Below are 19,621 nucleotides of genomic sequence, written 5' to 3'. Positions count from 1 at the left end.
CTCGTTCCCCTGGGCCCCACACCCTATGTAAGCATCTATGTACTGATATGCCTGCCTCTGCCAACTTCATGAATCTGATAAAATAGGCGGTGGACCACAAAAGTTTATCTGCAATAATCTGTTAGCTTTTAAATGTGAATATGATTCATGATTTTGGATAAAATCAAGTAATAATCCAAAAAAAGACCCTTCCCAAAAATACATAGTTTCAAACTCCTTGCTGCTTCTAAAATGATGTGCTATGTTCAAGCTGATCCTGGAGCCAAAAAACCCCAGGATTTTTCAAAGGCAACTTCCTCCCACTGTACCAATGTCCCTATGTAATAAAACCTTCATTATCTGTGTTCCCACTCCACAGTCTATGGTAGAGTGGCTGGGAAAGGGCCATTGTAGCATTGAGATTCTGGAGTAGGTGGTAGGTATTATTATCAGCAATAACAATAATTAAGCTTGCTTCATATTTTGTACAAAAGCAACTCAAAGTGATTTACAACCATAAATAAATAGGCATTGAAATGAGGCGTAAAATAAAAATCTAAAAGACAACCCTGTTCTTAAATGGCGACATTTAAACATCCCACCCACTCAAGGAGGCTTCAGATAATTAAAAGGCCCAAGAAAAAAGACATGTTTTTGCCTGGCACCTAAGGGTATGGAATAATCGCCAGGCGAGCCTCCCCTGGGCAAGCACTCCACAAGGGGGGGCCACCACTGAAACGGCCCGTTCTCGGGTTGCTACTCTCCAGGCCTGCCATGGAAGGAGCACACAGAGAAGGGCCTTAGATGGTGATTGCAGGGTCCGGGGCAGTTTATATGATGAGATACTTGGTAGACTGAGCTCTACTGATAGATCTGTTGATTTTTCGCAGTGGGTCAGGAAGAGCTTGCGACTCCCACTTGGCTGACAGTTGCAATGACTAATAGGCTTCCCTATCCCCCTAAACTGAAGTGATGGAACAAAGAAAGCATGTGGGCAGGAACCAGAATTGGATTTTTGTGTGCAAAATGACTGTGAGTTAATTTCTGAAACTGATCGCAATTCCTGGGCTGAGCATGTGCTCAGAAGCGCTCTGTTTCTTAATGTGTGTCTGCCCTTCTGGTCGGTATTGTGCACCCGATTCTAGTTACAGGTCCAGGGTTCTAAGAAATAACAATAATAAAAATAACAAAGCAGATCCTGCAAGGCTGGTGATAGTGTGGCATTCACACTAAAGAGGAGAGAACTGTTTCTTTTCTCCTAAGTCTTACCAACTTTAATATTAGCCCCATAAATCAACCCCAGCAATCAGGATTCACTCTCCAGTACCTGGAGCTCTACTACTAATTCTGCCAGTAACCTGACCTTCCAGAGAGAAACTGATGCATTTTCTTAGGGACAGGATGGGCTGCAATGGTAGGAAGCACCATTCTGAATATAACATTATGGGCTGGCTTCTTAGCTAGAGAGGCTCAGGAGGCTCAGGCTGTCCCCGTTTTAAGGACTCTTCAGAAGGGTCTCAAAAGAAAAGCCTAGGAACTCACAGCTGCGTCCCAGCGTTTGAAATCCTTCTCCCGGCTCCCTGTAAATTGCTCATTACGAAAGCTACAAAGGCAATCAGCTTAGGGATTATCCACCCTCCAGAAAGGAGAGGGTAGGGGGTTAATTGGGTTCAGTGCGAAGCCACGGCCGGGCTGCGCAAAAGGGCTGTTGATGACACTCTAGAGCGCTGGGAGGCATGCTAATCTGCACATCTCACACTCATATGATGGGCAGACGGTCTGGTGCAGGAGCCTGATCACGGTAGCTCAGCATACAAACTGGCTTACTTGGGGGCACCCGCTCGGGTGCTGATCACTTTGGGGAAACTGCTTCCTCCTGTTTCATGGAGGATAATTTGGGATAATCAGCCTCATATGACCAGCATGCTTAACTCAAATTAATGCATGAAGGGGTTAAGACCATAGAGTAAGCTGCCCCACTGGGCTTAGCTAGGCCATACCCCCTCACCATGGCAGAAAGGGCTGTCAAGCCTTTGTTCTGGCACTCCACCCTTTCCCAGCTCCTAGGTTCTCAAGGGCAAAGGTTGCAGTGGACCTGGTGGGGAGCCCGGAGTCTGCATCAGAGTGCTTCAGCTTTCTCACCAGGGTGGCCTACTAGATCTCTCAAAGAGAAGCCCACAAGCAAGACCTGAGTGCAACCACACTCTCCCCATTTGTGATTCTCAGCTACCGGAAGATTCAGGGGCATGCCTTCTCCAACAATTGGAGACAGAACACTGTTATCATAGCTAGCAGTCATTGATGATGACATACAAGTCCATAACCTAATAGCAAAGATTACCTTTTGCTTCACAAATATTGCTTTCAAAAACCATCCTGATGATCATAATTCAAGACAACTGGGTCTTCAACTATCTAAATATCAGGCCCCAAATATCTCAGGCAGAGATGGTTAATAAAGACCGGCTATTTTTATAATGCAAGCTATTTTAATGCAAGGTAAACCAGTTTGGGTTTGGATTTGACATGCAGAGCACAGGAGAGGAGCTGTTCCTTCCCCCAGCAGGACCAGGTGCCATCCAGCAGGAAAGTGAATTCCATTATTACCACAGCCTGGCATGTCTAATTCAAAACAGGAACGCACAAATGGCGTCTTCTCTGACCCACAGGGGAGATACAATCGCCTCTCTATAAATATTAAAATGTGCGCACTGGGTTGGTATTCACAGTGTGATGGAGCTGTGGGAAGCAATGGGCGCACAGTGCCCTCCTAGATTATGTATGGGGAAAACATCAGGCATGGGATCAGTACACATAAAATACCAATGAGATTTCTCTGATGCACTGACAGTTCTCATTCTCTTGCGTCATCCCAGCCCTAGCCAATAGCTTCCAAGCATGCAAAATATCTCACGGGGGGGGGGGGGCGGAATTGGTTAAGCTGCTGATGTATCCTGGGGATACACCATTTGCTTCTGCTGTGGTGAGCTGGTGGGGGAAGAAATCATGTTCCTTTATTCCAGGTTAATTAATCAAGCATAATTACAACCTGCTAGATTTGCATGCACAGATTAGAAAGGCACATTTGAAAGGTGACAGGCTCCGTTTTACAAATGAATAGACTGCTTTAATCCTAAATTTAAATGGGTGCTCCAGGGTTATTGCACCAGACCTTTCAAGATTTGAGTTAGTTACGCCTGCTCACACATCTGTTGAGACCCAGCTTGCAGACAGCTCTGACAGGGGCTCCCCAAGTTGTGAAGCTGAGCTGGGGCCACCTGCCCAGGCAATCTCATAGCCCTGGAATCTCAATTCCAAAGAGGATGGATCAGTTCACCGGGTGTGAACCCAGGAGAATCAGGTCACGTAACCCGCAGCCTGGATTAGGCTGCACAGTACACCAAGGCAACTTCCTCTCTGATGGATCTCCCAGGAGAGCAGGCACAACCAAGGTCCATCATTGGAGCCCTAGGGCAAGAGCATCACCCCCTGGCATTCTCTGGGCAGCAGCTCATCCAAATCCTGGCCATCGCCCAGGCTGCCTGGGGCTGACTGTAGCTGGAATCCAACAACAACCAGAGAGCTGAACCAGATCAGCTGTCTTCTGCCCTAAGGTCTCAGTGTCTGGGCTATAAATATGTGTCTGGGCCAAAGCATCTGAGATGAACTCGTAAGACTTAAAGCCTTCACACAGAAAACCAAATGACAGATAGCTCTAGCCTAGCATTTCTGTGGGCATGCTAGCGTTCTCTATATAGGGAATCATGTGGATTCCCTACAGCACCTGACTCCAACCAGCCACCTGAAGTTGAACACACGCATCCATGAGAACTAAGCATAACTCAGGTTTGTTTATGCAAAGCTGACCATCAACCACCATTGTGGTCCACCTGTCTGCATGAAGCCAGATCGAGCCTCCCTCATATTATCATTCAGCAAATAATGCCTAGGTATGAACAGAGGGGATGGAGCGGGTCCCTATAAGCCCCATTGTTTTGTTGATTATTACTGCATTGTTTCTATTTGCTCTCCTTAGTCATCAGCACACAGATCGAGTGAGTCTGGAAGCAGGATACAGATATTAGCAAGAGAGAAAATCCCTAATACAAACTGGGTCAGTACTGGATAAAGGCACCTCCACCCACTACAACGCAATGCTGCCATCCCAACAGATTCCTTCCTCTACCCCTCTTCTTTCACTCTAATTCCTCAAATCCTCCATTCAACCATCTCCCATGTAATTATATTATTTCAGTGCTTCTACAGGTCAATTTCCTTTACAGCAACATAGCTGTGAGGTGTCAAAAACTGAACAGAATTTTAAAAAATAACACAAATAGCACAAACACACAATACCAAGCTTCTTAAGAGTTAAAGGAGCAAGAAATTGGCTTGTTTTTACTTCTGAGTCATAGAAAGCATTTGTGTGTGTATTAGGCCACTTCTCTTTCTGTGCTATGACCTCAATAATTCTTTAAATGAAAGAAAAAAATAGAGAGCTTTCAAGTGCTTCTTCTGGAGGTCACTGTTTCTAGAGCTTTCCAGAAGGACTGCTGCAAGTCAGTATTTCCTGCACACACAGTCAGTAAGGAGATTGAATGCCATGGACTGAAGGGTGTGTGTGTGTGTGTGATTTAATATACTTATTTTAGCATGTTACATGTGACACCTTTGCAAAGCTCAGAATCTGAAGATGAGCGATGAAACACCTTGAAAGGCATCGGAAGCAAAACCGCCAATGGTGTTGCAATCAAAAACGGCTTTTTACTTTGAGAGTGGGTGCATTATTGCACTGGAAGGCAAAAAGAAATGGACTTTGGGAGACCATCGCTCACTGGCAGGCATGGCCAAACTTGGCCCTCCAGATGTTTTTTGGGACTACAATTCCCATCATCCCTGACCACTGATCCTGTTAGCTAGGAATGATGGGAGTTGTAGTCCCAAAACAGCTTAAGGGCCAAGTTTGGTCATGCCTGGCTCAGTGCTTGAGCACATGGTTTTCTTAAATAAGACTCCAAGTTGAATCCCCAATGGCATCTCCAGGTAGGGATACAACCCTGGAGACCCACAACCAGCTAACACTTTCCATACGGATGGTCCCAGGTCCAATCCTCAGTGACATCTCCAGGAAAGGAAGGGAAACCTTGGAGACATGCTGCCAGCCAGTGTGAGCAATACAGAGCCATTTGACTCATGGTTGACTGATGCTCAGTTACTGCTGGACTCCAACTCCCAGCAGCTCCAGCAGCCCCCATGGCCAATGGCCCAGTGGATAATGGGAGTCAGGAGTCCAGCAATATCTGGAAGACCAGAGTCTCCCCATCCCATCCCACTCAGCTGTAGGTTATAATGAACTGTCTGCACCCTGGCTGATTTTATCTGTTGCTGTTTGGCAACTCTTTTAATGTATTCTGATTTCTTGCAACGCTTTTGTTGGGATCTGTTGGGTGTCTTGGGTCCATCTTTTTTTCTTCTTCGGAGACAGGAAGGGCATTCCTGGTTTTATAAATATACATAAAATATGTTTGCAAATATATGGGATTTTGTGCCCCACCCCAGACTCCCCAGCAAAGGCTTACAGAGGTGAAGGGTGGGACCTATTCGTAAGTACAGTTCAACAGCAGGACATATGTTGGTTTAGAGAGGCTGCGGTCCCTCCCCAAATATTCTCATGTGGAAAGTTGTGTCATTGTGCAAGACCTTGACTCAGGGCAGAGAGCATCACTTATTAAGTCCTTTCTGGATCCGTGACACTATAATGCGAGAGGTAATCTTTCTCTAGGGTGAAAACACAGGATGTTCCTTCCCTGGAGACCCACAGCCAGTTCATTTGTTATACTTTTGACAATGTATTTGTCAAGACAAGGTTGCTCATTCCAACTGCGCAGCTGTACAATCAGGCAAGCGGCACGGTCAGGTATGACATCTCAGGCCATTGCCAACCCCCTGGGGAAATCAAGCCTTGGGTTGATGCATTGCCTGACAACTCCCATTGTCTCTACAGTAGGCTCAGGAACGGGCCCACTGTGTGCGGAACTCAGAGCTTGCTCACAGCCTGCAAAAGAGATGAGAGAGAGAGAGAGAGAGAGAGAGAGAGAGAGAGAGAGAGAGAGCAGGCCAAGGAGAAGCTGGCTGTGTCGAGGTGGCGCTTGCAATCTGCACAGAGATATGCAATTAAGTGCTCAATTAACGACTGACAGATCCTCCCAACCTCCTCACCTACTTTCAGAGGAGCTGTGAGGTGGAAGTGGAAGGGGCTCGGAGCCAAGCACAGGCCACCGTCCAAAAGTTACCAAAAGGGGGAAAGGCCAGAGTGCGCTGCTGGGGCAGCCAACTGGCCAACAGAATTGTGCTGGTTCGGGCGTCCCCAAGGGCAGACAATTCCTCGATGGCATTTGCTCCTGGAAGTATTTAGGGCAATGTTAACTAAAGAGTTACCTCCGCGTCTAATTAACGGTTTTGAAATCCGACAGCATCAAAGGGAATGCCGGGAGGAAGCCAAAGGCACTTTCATCTGGGTCTTTGTTGAGGACAAGGGTCTTTCCAGATAATAAGACATTTTCGTTTAGAGGAAAGGCAAATAAGTGGTGACAGGATAGAAATTTATAACATGCTTGGCATGGAGAAAGTGGATAGGGTTTTTCTCCCTCTCTCATAAGCACTAACAATGATGACTTCTTCCCGTTGCTAGCCTCCTTTTCAGCCTGCCCCACCTTTTTCTTGGTGTGGGGGTGGGTCATGGGGGAAGAAATCAGCAGCATCAGTGGGGGCGGGGCAGTGGAGTGGCATCATAACATCAAAGCTACACTAGAATGAACCTGGGTGACTCCTTGCATAGCCATGTCCTTAGAAAGGAAGTCAGACCTTGTGGGGGATCAAGAAGGGGTTGAGGGGCTCAGCAGGTGACCTTTCTGCTCCTTGGAGAAGGTAAGCAATTTGACAGCAAGCAAGTTGCTCTCCAGGTCAGAGCTGCTAAGCGCTGGCTAATGAACCAAACACTTCAGATCTGCACAGGTGGATTAAGGTGGCTAATTTCATTAAGAAAAACCCAAGGAACACCTGATCACAGTGCCTGGGTTTCATCTGGATAAATAAAAGGAGCGCACTGGACTTTACTCCTGCTGTGTTGAAGGTGCCTTCGCCTTTGCGTGGACGTCAAGCGGAACACTTGAGACTGCCGCCCCAAATCAAAACGTTTGCTAATTGAGTTATATTGAAAGGGAGATCCGTACAGTGAAAAGGAGGAGGTCACCAAGTTCCAGTTCAAAACTAAGCCTGGGCAAGTTTCTTTTTCCTTTTTCTTTTTTTTTCTGCCTCCTCTACAAAACAGAGAATTAAATTCATCAGCAGTAATTTTCAGCGGGAGACTCGGGCAACTAGGATTGTTTCCCACAGGCATTTTGTTATCTTCCAAGTTAAATATCCAGGGCCGAGCTACCCATTATGCAAAATGAGCCGGGAGAATTCCAGACTCTTATTTCTGAATGCTCCTCCGTGTTAAAATATACACACAAGGCAGAACTTGCAGAGCAGAGAGAGCTTTGCTAAAACTTTTTCTGATCTGCTGTTAAATGCAAGGAGTTCTCATGGGGGGGGGGGACTTCAAGACTCAATGATGGAGGAGAATCACTGGAGCCCTTCTCCTCCCACCACCTATCTCTGCTGAGAGTGCTTGTCTGCTAGTCCTAGATGCTTCGTATACCAGTGACTCCTCCACAGAAGCTCCCTCGGCTCCTGGCATCCTGCTCTCCCAATACAAGACAAACCAGCACTGCCACAGTGCATGCTTCATAACTGAGTGCTAGTGCCTTCATAGAGAGCTCATCTTCTCTAGGGAGGTGGAGTCCAGATTATTCCTGCATCCTGCAATGGGCTCCGGTAGGCTTCAGGCCAGTTAGGACTGGACCACAATCTTGGCCAAGAGTGAGCAGGGTGGTAGGTTATGATTCATCAGTGGATGATTGCCCAACTAAGATTCTTGCAAGGTGAGTTAGACTTGGAGGACATAAGGAGAGCCCTGCTGGATCGGACCAGGGATCCATCCAATCCATCACTGTTTTCAACATTAGATGCCTCCTTGTCCCATTCCTGCCACAGGTTCTCTTCTTAGCAGTAAGATGAACTAGACAAGTCATGCCATACATGATTCTATGATATCACTTTAAACAGTCATGGCTTCTCCCCAAGAATTCTGGGAGCTGTGCTTTATTAGGATGCTTAAGAGTTGTTGGGAGTCCCCATTACTCTCCCAGGGCTAAAATTCCCAGCATTTCTTGGGAAGAAGGATTGGCTGTTCAGCCACTCTTGGAAGTACAAGAGGCAGGGAGGGATCTTGAGCTCAACACCACTACCCACAACTGCTTATTGTTTGGTATTCTCCTCAGGTACTGTAACCATTGGGCAACAGCACTCCTGAAGGTCTTGCTAGGTATTCTCCCCAGGTACTGTAACTAATGGCATTTCCGTGCGCTGCTCTGGTTCACCAGAAGCGTCTTAGTCATACTAGCCACATGACCCGGAAGCTGTACGCCGGCTCCCTCGGCCAGTAAAGCGATATGAGTGCCGCAACCCCAGAGTCGTCCGCGAGTGGACCTAACAGTCAGGGGTTGCTTTACTTTTACCTTTACTGTAACTACTGGGCAACAGCACCCCTGAGAAATGGCATTTGGCCAACCCCTATGCTGGAAAACTCACACACACACACCCAGACACCTGCAAAAATATGCAACTCCCCCTGGCTCTTTCATCACTGTTTGGTGGAAGGTGGCACTCCACTGAGACAACACCACTTAGAGAGGATTTATTAAGTATGATAGAGCCATCCGGTACGAGTCAAGGGTAGCAGCAAAATTCACACTGGCTTCCCAGCCTTAAATAATTTTAAAAGGACTTTAAAATCAATTTGAGCATATTGTGCAATGCGCCTAAGCCTCACGACATGCTGTAAATCTCTGCAGCCACCCTCGCACTCCTCCGCAAGAAGGACCACTGCTATATGAGACAAGAAGAGCTTTTTGAGGGCAGAGGTAGCCCAGCCTGGAGGACACAAAATCATTTCCATGATAATTCCTGAAATGAGTTTTCCCACTGCACATTTCTAACATCATATTCTCACTTGCTGAGAGGTAGCAGCTTACACTTAGGAGACCCCCCCCACACACACTCCTTCTATTCCCCCTCCCCACATCATTCAAAATGTGGACCCAATACAGGTTACAAAATCACTCAAAACAGCCAGCAGTTAAATCTATGTAAAGATATGAAAGAAAACCACCATCAAATCTCAATTATACAGAACATTTAGAACCATATTCTGACTACAGCAAACGATTTCTGAAAGAGTGACATTTTCATAATCCTTAGAAAGCTATTTGGTTGCCTGCTGGCTTGGGAACTCAAGAAGTACATTCATTATCGGGACCAATTCTGACCCACGAGTCTCGGGCTAAGTGCTGCCAGTAGGCCCCTGAAAGTAGCTAATAAGAAGAGGCTGCTGGATCAGGCCAGTGGCCCATCTGGTCCAGGATCCTGTTCTCACAGTGCCCAACCAGATGCCTCAATGGGAAACCCACAAGCGGGACCTGAGCACAAGAGAACTCTTCCATCCTGCGGTCTCCCGCAACTGGTATTACAAAACAGTGCTACCTCCAGTGGTGGAGGCAGAGCATGGCTATCGTGGCTGGTAGCCACTGATAGTCTTATCCACCATGAATTTGTCCAATCCATGAGTTCTAGTTTTATGAAAGAGGGAGAAAGCTTTTCCCTACCCACTGCCTTTGTGCAATGGACAATTTTATGAACTTCTATCAAGTCACCTCTTGCTCAGGTTGTGTCCCAGGTGAGGGATGCCCTGGGAGAGCAGTAGCCAGCCTCTGGCCTAATATTCCTAAGTGAAGCAGATGTGCTGTGAGTGTGCAATTATATCCAACGCATTGGTTCTGCACTTTGAAATACTGGCCATGTTCAAGACGGAACCATATGGATGATATGCAGATACCGCCATTGCAGACCTGGCTTTTAAATGAGTGATGAAGCTTGTAGAGGCGAGAGGAGGGCAGTCAATGGCTACAATTGACCTTCATAAGGCTCTTCTGATGTTTCTATGTCCTTATGCTGTGTCAAAGGGAAGAAAAGCATTGCCTGCCTGTCTGCCTCTCGTCAAGATATCCTCATAGAAAAAAGGGACAGGAGGTACCATGAGGACAAAGCTGGCACAACTGAGTTGTGACCCTATGAAGACAGAGACTCAAGCCATCCTTATGCCACCAAAGAGGTGATAGCAGATGCAACGCATACCTTCCCATCTGGTCCACTTGCCACGGAGAAGACGTACTCCAGCAGCAGGACCACTCCAAAGGCCGGGTGATGGACCATCTCTGTCAAGTGTATGCGGCTTCGCAGCACAAGAGCTTGCCCCTCCGAACTGCAAGGAAAGAAGGGGGGCAGAGAGACCCAGATATGATATGCCACCCAGCCACATGCCATCAGGTTTATAGTCCTGACCATCTTTCTTTTGTCCTAATTTCTACTTGGAGAGGAACAAAGTACTGCCAGTGTGGGGTGTGCCCACGCCCCTCTATCCAACCCTCAGGACTCTTCCCCAGGTAACGACCCCTCTCTTCAAGCCACATCCCTCAGTGGCCCTTCGCCCCATCCTCCCCAGGTACTTTTGCCAGAATGTGCCCTTGAAATGTGATCATCTTCTTGCTTGCTTGGATGAAGGAAGGAAAGAGACGTGTGTGTTTGGTTGGTAGGAACTTCTGGCTTTTCCTTGCCTGGAAAGCCGCCTTCTTACCTGGGTCTGACACCGGCTCCTTGTTTCCTCTGTAAGCTGCCGGTCCGCCCTCGAGCCACCTCGGCCTCTGGCACCACCACCACCACCTGTGGTGGCTGCACAAAGCAAAAGCCGTTGTGTACCCCAACGTGCAGCCGCCTCTCCTGCACCGCGAGGGTGTTCCCATCCAGCATCGAGTTGCCCTAGGAAAATCCATAGGTGGACAGGTCATGTCTCAAGGCACAAGGAACAACCTTGCAAAATGTCACATAGTCATTCATTCATTCCTTTTCCTGTCCTTCACCCTAAGGTACCAGGGCGTATTACGACACGAAGAAAACAATACTCAAAACAACTTACAGAAATAAGCCACATCCTAGAAATATACACCCCAAGCCAAGTTAAAGAGGTGCATCTTCAGCATTTGCCGGAAGCTGTACAATGAAGGTGCCAGGTGAACTTCTGTGGGGAGGGAGTTCCACAACACAGGGGCTGACGCAGAGAAGGCTCTCTCCCAGACAGCCACACACCTCTGAACCTCTAAGGGAGGACAAACTACAGTGGTACCTCGGTTTACAAACAGCCCTGTTTACGAACTATTCGGTTTATGAACTTCGCAAAACCGGAAGTAGTGTTCTGGTTTGTGAACTTTACCTCGATCTACAAACGGAAGCTGAACAGTGGAAGGGCACCGGTGGTGGGAGGCCTCATTAGGGAAAGCGTGCCTCGGTTTAAGAACAGATTTGGTTTAAGGCTGGACTTCAGAAACGGATTAAGTTCATAAACCAAGGTACCACTGTACTCAGCACCCAAGAGGTTCTGTAGGGAAGTGGGGGAACTTTCAGATATTTGGGGCCTAGATTGTTTACCGCAATCTTGAATTGGGACCGGAAACAAACAGGCAACCAGTGCAGCTGCTTTAAAACAAAGGTTATATGATATCTAAACAGAGGCCCGGCCATTAACCTGCTGCTGCATTTTAGACCGATTGAAGTTTCTAAGCTGTCTTTAAGGACAGCCCCATGTTTCATGACCACCCGGAATAGAAACAATTCCAGGAACATGTTGGAGGCACTTGACTGAGAGCCAATGAGATGGGCTCTGTGACCCATCTCTCCCACTGTTGTAGCCTGCAGGAATGGCTGATGGCTGGGTGATAGCTAAGGGAGAGAAGGCCCGATGCGGCTTGTCTTACAGCAGGGCTGACGGAAAATGAAAATCCAGCTTGCTGTTCCCTTTCCTTATATTCAAATGCACAGGAAACAGACCCAGAGTAAGGGCCCGGCCAACTTATCAAATCCCACGGCATTTTTTAACCCGCGATGCCAATGTATTGTGAGGAGGGGGCAGGAAAAGTAATTTTAGGCAGGATGTCCTCAGCTAATAAAAATGAAAGCTGCCCCAGAGTGACTGCTGGATATTAAAGTATTTCATCTTCTCCTCTCTGAAAATCCACTGCGCATCTGACAAATCAACAAGGCACATCCTTGGGGGTCATTACCGCTTCCTAAATTGCGAGAGCTGAAAACACAAACATTAAAACTTAGAAGTTGCTCTGGGTATCCATTAATCAAAAGCAGCCTGGCCACCGTGTAGCTCATTAGCAGTTGCTTATTCCAGGAGGAGGGGAGGAGAAACAGCAACAGGGAGGCTGGGAAGAGAGCAGTCTCTTAATCAGAAGGAGAACTAAGGCAATAAAAGGACTCTTCCCTCCCCGCAAAAAATGCAGCCTCAAAAGCAATCCATATGCAAAGAAACAAGCAGATGCATTGCTATTGTCCAGAAAATGGGAAATTCATCCCTCTTAGAAAAAATCCATTGTTTTCCGCTTGGTGGTATTGGAGGAGGCAAGAAACCCAGCAACTGACTTGCAAGAATAATCCAGCTTCCTGAAAATTAGCTTCATTTTGAAAGAACAAAAAAGGATGTAGTCCATATGAACAAGACTACCTTCTTGGAACAGTCTTCGCCAACCTGGTGCCATCCAGCTATTTTGGCCAGAAACACATGCTGGCTGGGGCTGTTGGGAACTGTAGTCCAAAAACATGTGCACCAGGTTGTTGCAGAGGGGATCCAGAAAACCCTAGTGAAAGCTAGGTAGCTGTCCAGTGTCTGAATAAGGTTTTCAGCAGTTCAGGAAGGGCTTCCGTGACCATACATAGCTCCCCCTTGCAAAGACTAGCCAATACAGAATGAATTCTGCAATATAGTAAAAAGGTAAAGGTAAAGGGACCCCTGACCATTAGGTCCGACTCTGGGGTTGTGGCGCTCATCTCACTTTATTGGCCGAGGGAGCTGGCGTATAGCTTCCGGGTCATGTGGCCAGCATGACTAAGCCGCTTCTGGTGAACCAGAGCAGCGCACGGAAACGCCGTTTACCTTCCCGCTGGAGCGGTACCTATTTATCTACTTGCACTTTGACATGCTTTCGAACTGCTAGGTGGGCAGGAGCAGGGACCGAGCAACAGGAGCTCACCCCGGTGCGGGGGATTCAAACCGCCGACCTTCTGATCGCCAAGTCCTAGGTTCTGTGGTTTAACCCACAGCGCCACCCGCATCCCATATGTAACAGCTGTCAAATAAATTATGCAAGAAAGGAGCTGCTGTGCAAAGATGCTCAAGTTGTATAATCAAGACCAGTCACAGGACCAGGTTTGCAAGAATTTGGACCACCTGGTCTCAGAATTGCAGGGGTTTTGTTGCTGTTGTTTTAGCTTAGACAACACAGGGCCAGCCTACCTGTGCAGCAGGGTGAAGCAACAAGTGTGGTCTAGTGGCTAGAGTGTCAGAGTGGGACCAGGGAGACCAGGGTTCAAATCCCTGCTTGGCCATGAAATTCAGAGTCCCTCAGCCCAATGTACCTCACCAGGGTTTGGGTGAGGATAAACTGGGGAGGAAGAGAAACTTTGTTCAATTAGTTCTGAGTAAAACTTAGTTGGCTACAACAATTGGTGTCTGAATGGTGTGGCAAGAGATTTTAAATTCTTCCTCAAAGCAAGGGAGATCAGTACATTGGTGCCACTTCAAAGAAGCAAGCAAGCTGTCTTGGACCGACACTATGACTTATGCGCATTCCTGACAACAGGTTATGTCTGGTCATTGTCTGGAAAATAATGTGCAATGAGATTTGAGACCAAAACTCTGAAACTAGTTATGCTTCAGAGTGCCCCTGAAGAAGAACAATTCAATCTGAAATGCACTGGGTTGAATAAAGCATACTTCCACTAGACTTCTGAATAAAACACACTCCGGAATCTGTCATTTTCTATTTCTTTCAGTAACTTGTTTTCTCCACTCTTAAATTTGATTCCCCCCATTTCCACATCAGTTTTGTGGGGTTTGGTTTTTTTTCCAAAGTCCCCGTGAAAATGTGTCAGAATTTTAGTGCACGTATTTCGTAATATCCATTTATTACATTTCTATCCCACCCTTTTTCCTCCAAGGAGCTTGAAGTGGCGTACATGGTTCTCTGCCTCCCCATTTTATCCTCACAACAACCCTGTAAGGTAGGTTAGGCTGAGAGGCAGTGACTGTCTCAAGGTTACCCAATGAAGCTTCATGGCCAGGTGGGGATTTGAACCCTGGTCTCCAAGGTCCTGCTTCACCACTTGTAACCACTATGTCATACAGGCTCCAATAGGCAAAATCAGTGGCGTAGCATGGGTTGTCAGCACCCGGGGCAAGGCAAGTAATTTGCGCCCCCTAACCCATGGATTTGCGCCCCCTAACCCTAGCCCCCAGATGTTGCACCCGGTGCGGCCGGCCCCCCCTGCACCCCCCATGCTACGCCACTGGGCAAAATTCATTAGGCAACTTGGCCTAATATATGTTTTCCCCCAAGCAATTGTTTCCTAATACCATGCGTTATTGTATGTTATTTCCACTAATGCTTCTTCTCTTGTATACGTTATTTGTCTGGAAAGCTGCACTGAAAATTCAGAGAAGTGCAAGCTTGGAAGGATAGCTGTGTTCTGGTTTACGTATTGTTTTGGGAAGTATGAATTAGGGTAAGGGTGTATGAAAATGAAAACCAAACTGAATTTATTCCCCATTCCTACCTGGAGGTCTCAAACCTCTTCTCCCCGCCCCTGCATTTCTCGCCTTTCCAAGCCTTAGAGAGTACCTGATCACTCATGAGCAGGTCCAAGAGCTCCTCTTCAAATCTCTCCAACGAAGGGTAGAGGTGGATGGACAGCTTCTCCAAGTACCACGTCACTGTCTTCATGAGTCGTGGTTTCTGGAATAAGTCTCCTGCAAAGAGAGTCACAGGTCATGGCATAACCAAGGTTTCAAGTTGTGACATCACCTCACTTTGTTCCATGTTCATGAATTTATGAGCCCATTTCATAGCTCTTTCTCCTTCTCACAATGCTGATGTTTTTTTCGTCTAGGGAGCACTTTGCCCAAGTAAGGTTTTGCAATTGTTTTTGAAAACAGCATTATTGGTTACGTTGCTGAAATTCACACAAAAAGATTCTTTCAAAAAACAATACAGTCAGAAGCATCAAAATTCCACAAGCAATTTATTTCATTTTACTACAGACGTACGATGCAGGTGTTTGTGGAAAGAAGATCAGCAAAGTGAAGCCAATGTAGCGGGGTTTATTATTACAGTGGTACCTCGGGTTAAGAACTTAATTCGTTCTGGAGGTCCATTCTTAACCTGAAACTGTTCTTAACCTGAAACACCACTTTAGCTAATAGGGCCTCTTGCTGCCGCTGCGCCACCAGAGCATGATTTCTGTTCTCATTCTGAAGCAAAGTTCTTAACCCGAGGTACTATTTCTGGGTTAGTGGAGTCTGTAACCTGGAGCGTCTGTAACCTGAAGCGTCTGTAACCCGAGGTACGACTGTATTACAAAAATAAGAATTAAAAGTCCAGGGCATCATAATTCCACATGCATTTGTGAAATCTCACTCAATGTGTACTCATCTCAATGAAGATAGGAGGGGGCTATCAACGGCTATTAGCCATTATGGCTATGCTCTGGCTCCACAGTTGGAGGAAGCAATTCTTCTGAATAGCAGTTGCTGGAAACCACAATAGGGAAGAGGGCTCTTGTGCTAAGGCCCTGGCTGCCTGTTTCCCCACAGGCAACTAGTTGGCCCCTGTGAGAACAGGATGCTGGACTAGATGGGCCATTGGCCTGATTCAGAAGGACTCTTCGTACAGTACATTCTCAGCAGCACTTAGAGAATTTATTTGCAATTCATATATAGGGCAAGCTCTGGAATCCAGGGCCTGAAGTTCCTGGAGAAGTTTGAGCCTCTGTACATACTTTGTACTACCCAACGTCACTTTAATATTCAGAAAGCCTGAATATAAAATGTTCAGCCAGTGGTATGGAAATTAATCCTGCAAGTATTATCAGATGTTGAAATTTCAGGCTGCCAGAGCTGATTTTCTTCATTTATAGCGGAAATCTGCAGAAAGCATAGTGATCTTGGAAGCTTGTACTGGAAGTAATTTTTTACTGTACTGTAACTCTTCATCCACTGACAACTTCATTGAATTTAATAGGAGATTCATTAAAAACAAAAGAGAAGGCGGTTTGAGAACATGTATTAGTAGCATCTGAAACAGTTGGGGCTTGGTGTTGAAAAAAATGTACATCGTGCCCTCTGACTCCACGCGGCTGAGGGAAGTTCTTGATATTACTGGAAACTGACTGAACTAATAAACTAACATAATAGGGGTTATATTCCGTGGACTTAGGAGAGAAATGAAAGGTGTTTCTCAGTTATTAAAATACATATTGGAACAATTGTCACTGGGAAAACTTATTTTTGTGATTTAATATCCGTTCTACATGTGCTTAATGGAATAAATATATTGTATGCAGCGTCACTGGAATGACATATATTTACAATTTAATACATATTACATACGTTGGATCTTTTTCTTGCTTTGCTTTAAATTAAAAATCAATATAAAAACGGATTGATGTTTCTGTGCCTGCGTGATTGCAGGCTCCCATATATCATTTCTTTCTTTAAAAAAAGAAAAGTAAGAAAGAAACCCACAAAGTGTCATGTGGCACAGGCAAGGCAGTTTATTGCGGCATCTGCTTTTGAGGGACAAACTCCACAACAAAGGCTAAGTTTGAAGGCAACTCTGTGGCTGGTGTGAGTTGGATGGGTGTCACTTGAGGACCTCAGGGCTTCAAGCAGGAGTATTTTCTCAGCTCTGCCTGGAGATGCTAGGGATTGAATGTGGAGGCGTCTGAATGCAAAGAGGAAGGCCTTTTTTAGACTATGGCTGGGCCTATTTGACCCCAATACAGTGTTTGTAATGTCATTTTTATGTAAGCATGTTATAAGGTAAAGGTAAAGGGACCCCTGACCATTATGTCCAGTCGTGGACGACTCTGGGGTTGCGGCGCTCATCTCGCTTTATTGGCCGAGGGAGCCGGCGTACAGCTTCCGGGTCATGTGGCCAGCATGACTAAGCCGCTTCTGGCGAACCAGAGCAGCACATGGAAACGCCGTTTATCTTCCCGCCGGAGCGGTACCTATTTATCTACTTGCACTTTGACGTGCTTTCAAACTGCTAGGTTGGCAGGAGCAGGGGCTGAGCAACGGGAGCTCACCCCGTCGCGGGGATTCGAACCGCCGACCTTCTGATCAGCAAGCCCTAGGCTTTGTGGTTTAACCCACAGCGCCACCCGAATGTAAGCATGTTAGGGGAATAAAAAAAAAGAAAAACACAGAACACAGAGTGTCCACTCATCAGCCCTGTAAGCATTCATTTTTACCCATGCTTTTGGCCTGTTAAAGTTGTGGAGGGGGACTGTTATTATGCTTATGTTATTATTATGATACCTGTTATTATCTTTTCATTATTATGATCTGTAAAATGTGTTCTTCATGTTGTACACCACCCTTGGATCTTTTGATAAAGGGTGGTTTGTAAATCGAATTAACAGCAGCAACCAGCAAAGGGGCTTTGCCGACTGCCCACACAATGTCAGCAAGAAGCAGAGCTCTCTGAGAGCCTCTGTGGGAGAAGCAGCATTTATACCAGGCCTCAAAAAGCAATGAACTGCATAAAATCTTATACTAAAAGAGATGGGGGGGGGGGCGGCACGGGTCTTCTCACCTTTTTCTTAAAAAAAAAAAAATCCCAACAAGAAGTACAATAAATAAACAAATGCTAAAACTGCTGATGCTATCTGAGCCCTACTACAAAAAAATGCCTTGGGCGACAAATTGTAGCATTCAATCGTTCAAAGAAAAGCGCATCAGGAAAGAACTGGAACAGATGTTCTCTCCCTTTGGCTCAGCCTTCCCCCCCCCCCCCGCCCCTTCTCTGGCCGGCCGGGAGAAAGTTGCACTTGAGTTAATTCAAGCATGGGAAGAAAACCAGCAGCAAGGCAGCAACCTCTTCCTGAGCCCCTCTGTAAGGTTCCATGCTGGTCTTTCCAACAGAAAGCCTTCGGGCCCACCATGTCAACACCTGGGGCCCTTCCAAAGGCATCTGCCAGGGAGAGGGAGGACGGGAGATGAAATGTAGGCCGGTAGTCGGAAATGCTGTAGTGGTAGTAGGTGGAAGGGTATTAGTTTAGATGGCTTTGAAAACAGAACTGGGCAGATTCATGAAGGATGTTTCTAGCCTGCACCAAAAACGGTGGGTTTGGAAGCAAGAGAGCTCTCCAGGGTGAAAAGGTAAGGAGCCAGCACTAAGACTCAAAGGTATCTCTAGCAAGGAGCCCAAGCAGCAGCCTACAGACAGCAACAGAGGCTTCTCACAGCTAAACTATGGAACTCACTCCCACAGGAGGCAGTGACAGCCACCAACCTGGATGGCTTTAGAAGAGGATTACACAAATTCATGGAGGGGAAGGCTGTTAATGGCTACAAGCCGCAATGGCTATGCTCTAGCTCCACGGTCGGAGGTGGCAAATGCTTTTGAATCCCAGTTGCTGGAAGCTGCAGGAGGGGAGAAATGCTCTTGTGCTCAAATCGTGCTTGCTGGTTTCCCGCAGGCATCTGGTTGGCCACTGTGAGAACAGGAAGCTGGAGTAGATAGACCATTGGCCTGATCCAGTAGGCTCTTCTTATGTGGCAAATGCATTTTGGAAATGCAAAAAGGCAACAGAGATGGGTGGACATATTTTCTGAGCCCCTCAAATTAGGGAAACCTTTAATAAAAATTATAAATATGTCGCTAGGATAAAAGTACCAGATTTCATAGAGGTGGGTTGGAAGATCTTGGCTAATTATTTGAGTTAACCGGAGGGGGGTGCTGGAGAGCTTAGCCACCGCAAATCTACAGCAGAGCCAGTTAAGGGGAGGGGGGGGAAGGACTAAGCTAGCCTGATCCTCTCCCAGCCTGTGCTGCGCCAACAGCTTTGCAGAGCACCAGAGAGTCACCTTTCACCTGCACGACCCATCCATCTCCATTACGCTAATGGAGGCTGGAGAGGTGTGATTCCAACCCTCTGCACAGCCAAGAGTGACTTTGCATGAAGTGACAAGGTTGCTAAGCTCGTCGCCGGGAAAAGCTCACGGCCAAACAGCAGCCAAGTGGGAGATTGATGAGCCTGTCGGCGGGGATGACGGATCAAGTTCCTTGAATCCCCAGGATACAGCTGCAGAAGAAAAGATCTTTAGGGCATGGCAGGAGAAGAAGGACCCACTTGGAAAGTCATCTGCATGAATGCAATGTCAGCTGGATTCTGTGGACAAGGAAGTGTCCAGAGGAGGGTTGGAGATTCTTAACATTTCCTTGCTGTGGGAATATTCCTGAAATAACAGCGGGCTGACTTCAGGGGCGAGCGTTGTCCACGCATGACTCATATCTTTTCAGAGCATTTGAAGCACCACATACTAATTTTTAATATTTATCACGCATCTAAAAGCAACAGC

The 19,621-nt window shown here is 46.7% G+C and overlaps 1 protein-coding gene across 2 annotated transcripts in view; it reads right to left on the bottom strand.

The window, feature by feature from the left end:
• NPHP4 (nephrocystin 4) overlaps positions 1-19,621 on the bottom strand; it is a 97,801-nt gene that overhangs the window by 49,846 nt on the left and 28,334 nt on the right. For both annotated transcript variants that reach the window (XM_083512837.1, XM_083512836.1), the window contains exons 7-9: positions 14,877-15,004; positions 10,775-10,956; positions 10,276-10,402 (exon numbers count right to left, since the gene is read on the bottom strand). In XM_083512837.1, the coding sequence (XP_083368963.1) occupies positions 10,276-10,402; positions 10,775-10,956; positions 14,877-15,004 (437 nt within the window). The remainder of the gene's footprint in view (positions 1-10,275; positions 10,403-10,774; positions 10,957-14,876; positions 15,005-19,621) is intronic.

The sequence above is a fragment of the Podarcis liolepis genome (assembly GCF_965112155.1).
Source record: "Podarcis liolepis genome assembly, chromosome: 7".
Lineage (NCBI taxonomy): Eukaryota > Metazoa > Chordata > Lepidosauria > Squamata > Lacertidae > Podarcis > Podarcis liolepis.
The sequence above is the reverse complement of the archived record's forward strand: the minus strand, read 5'-3'. Positions and strand labels throughout refer to the sequence as shown.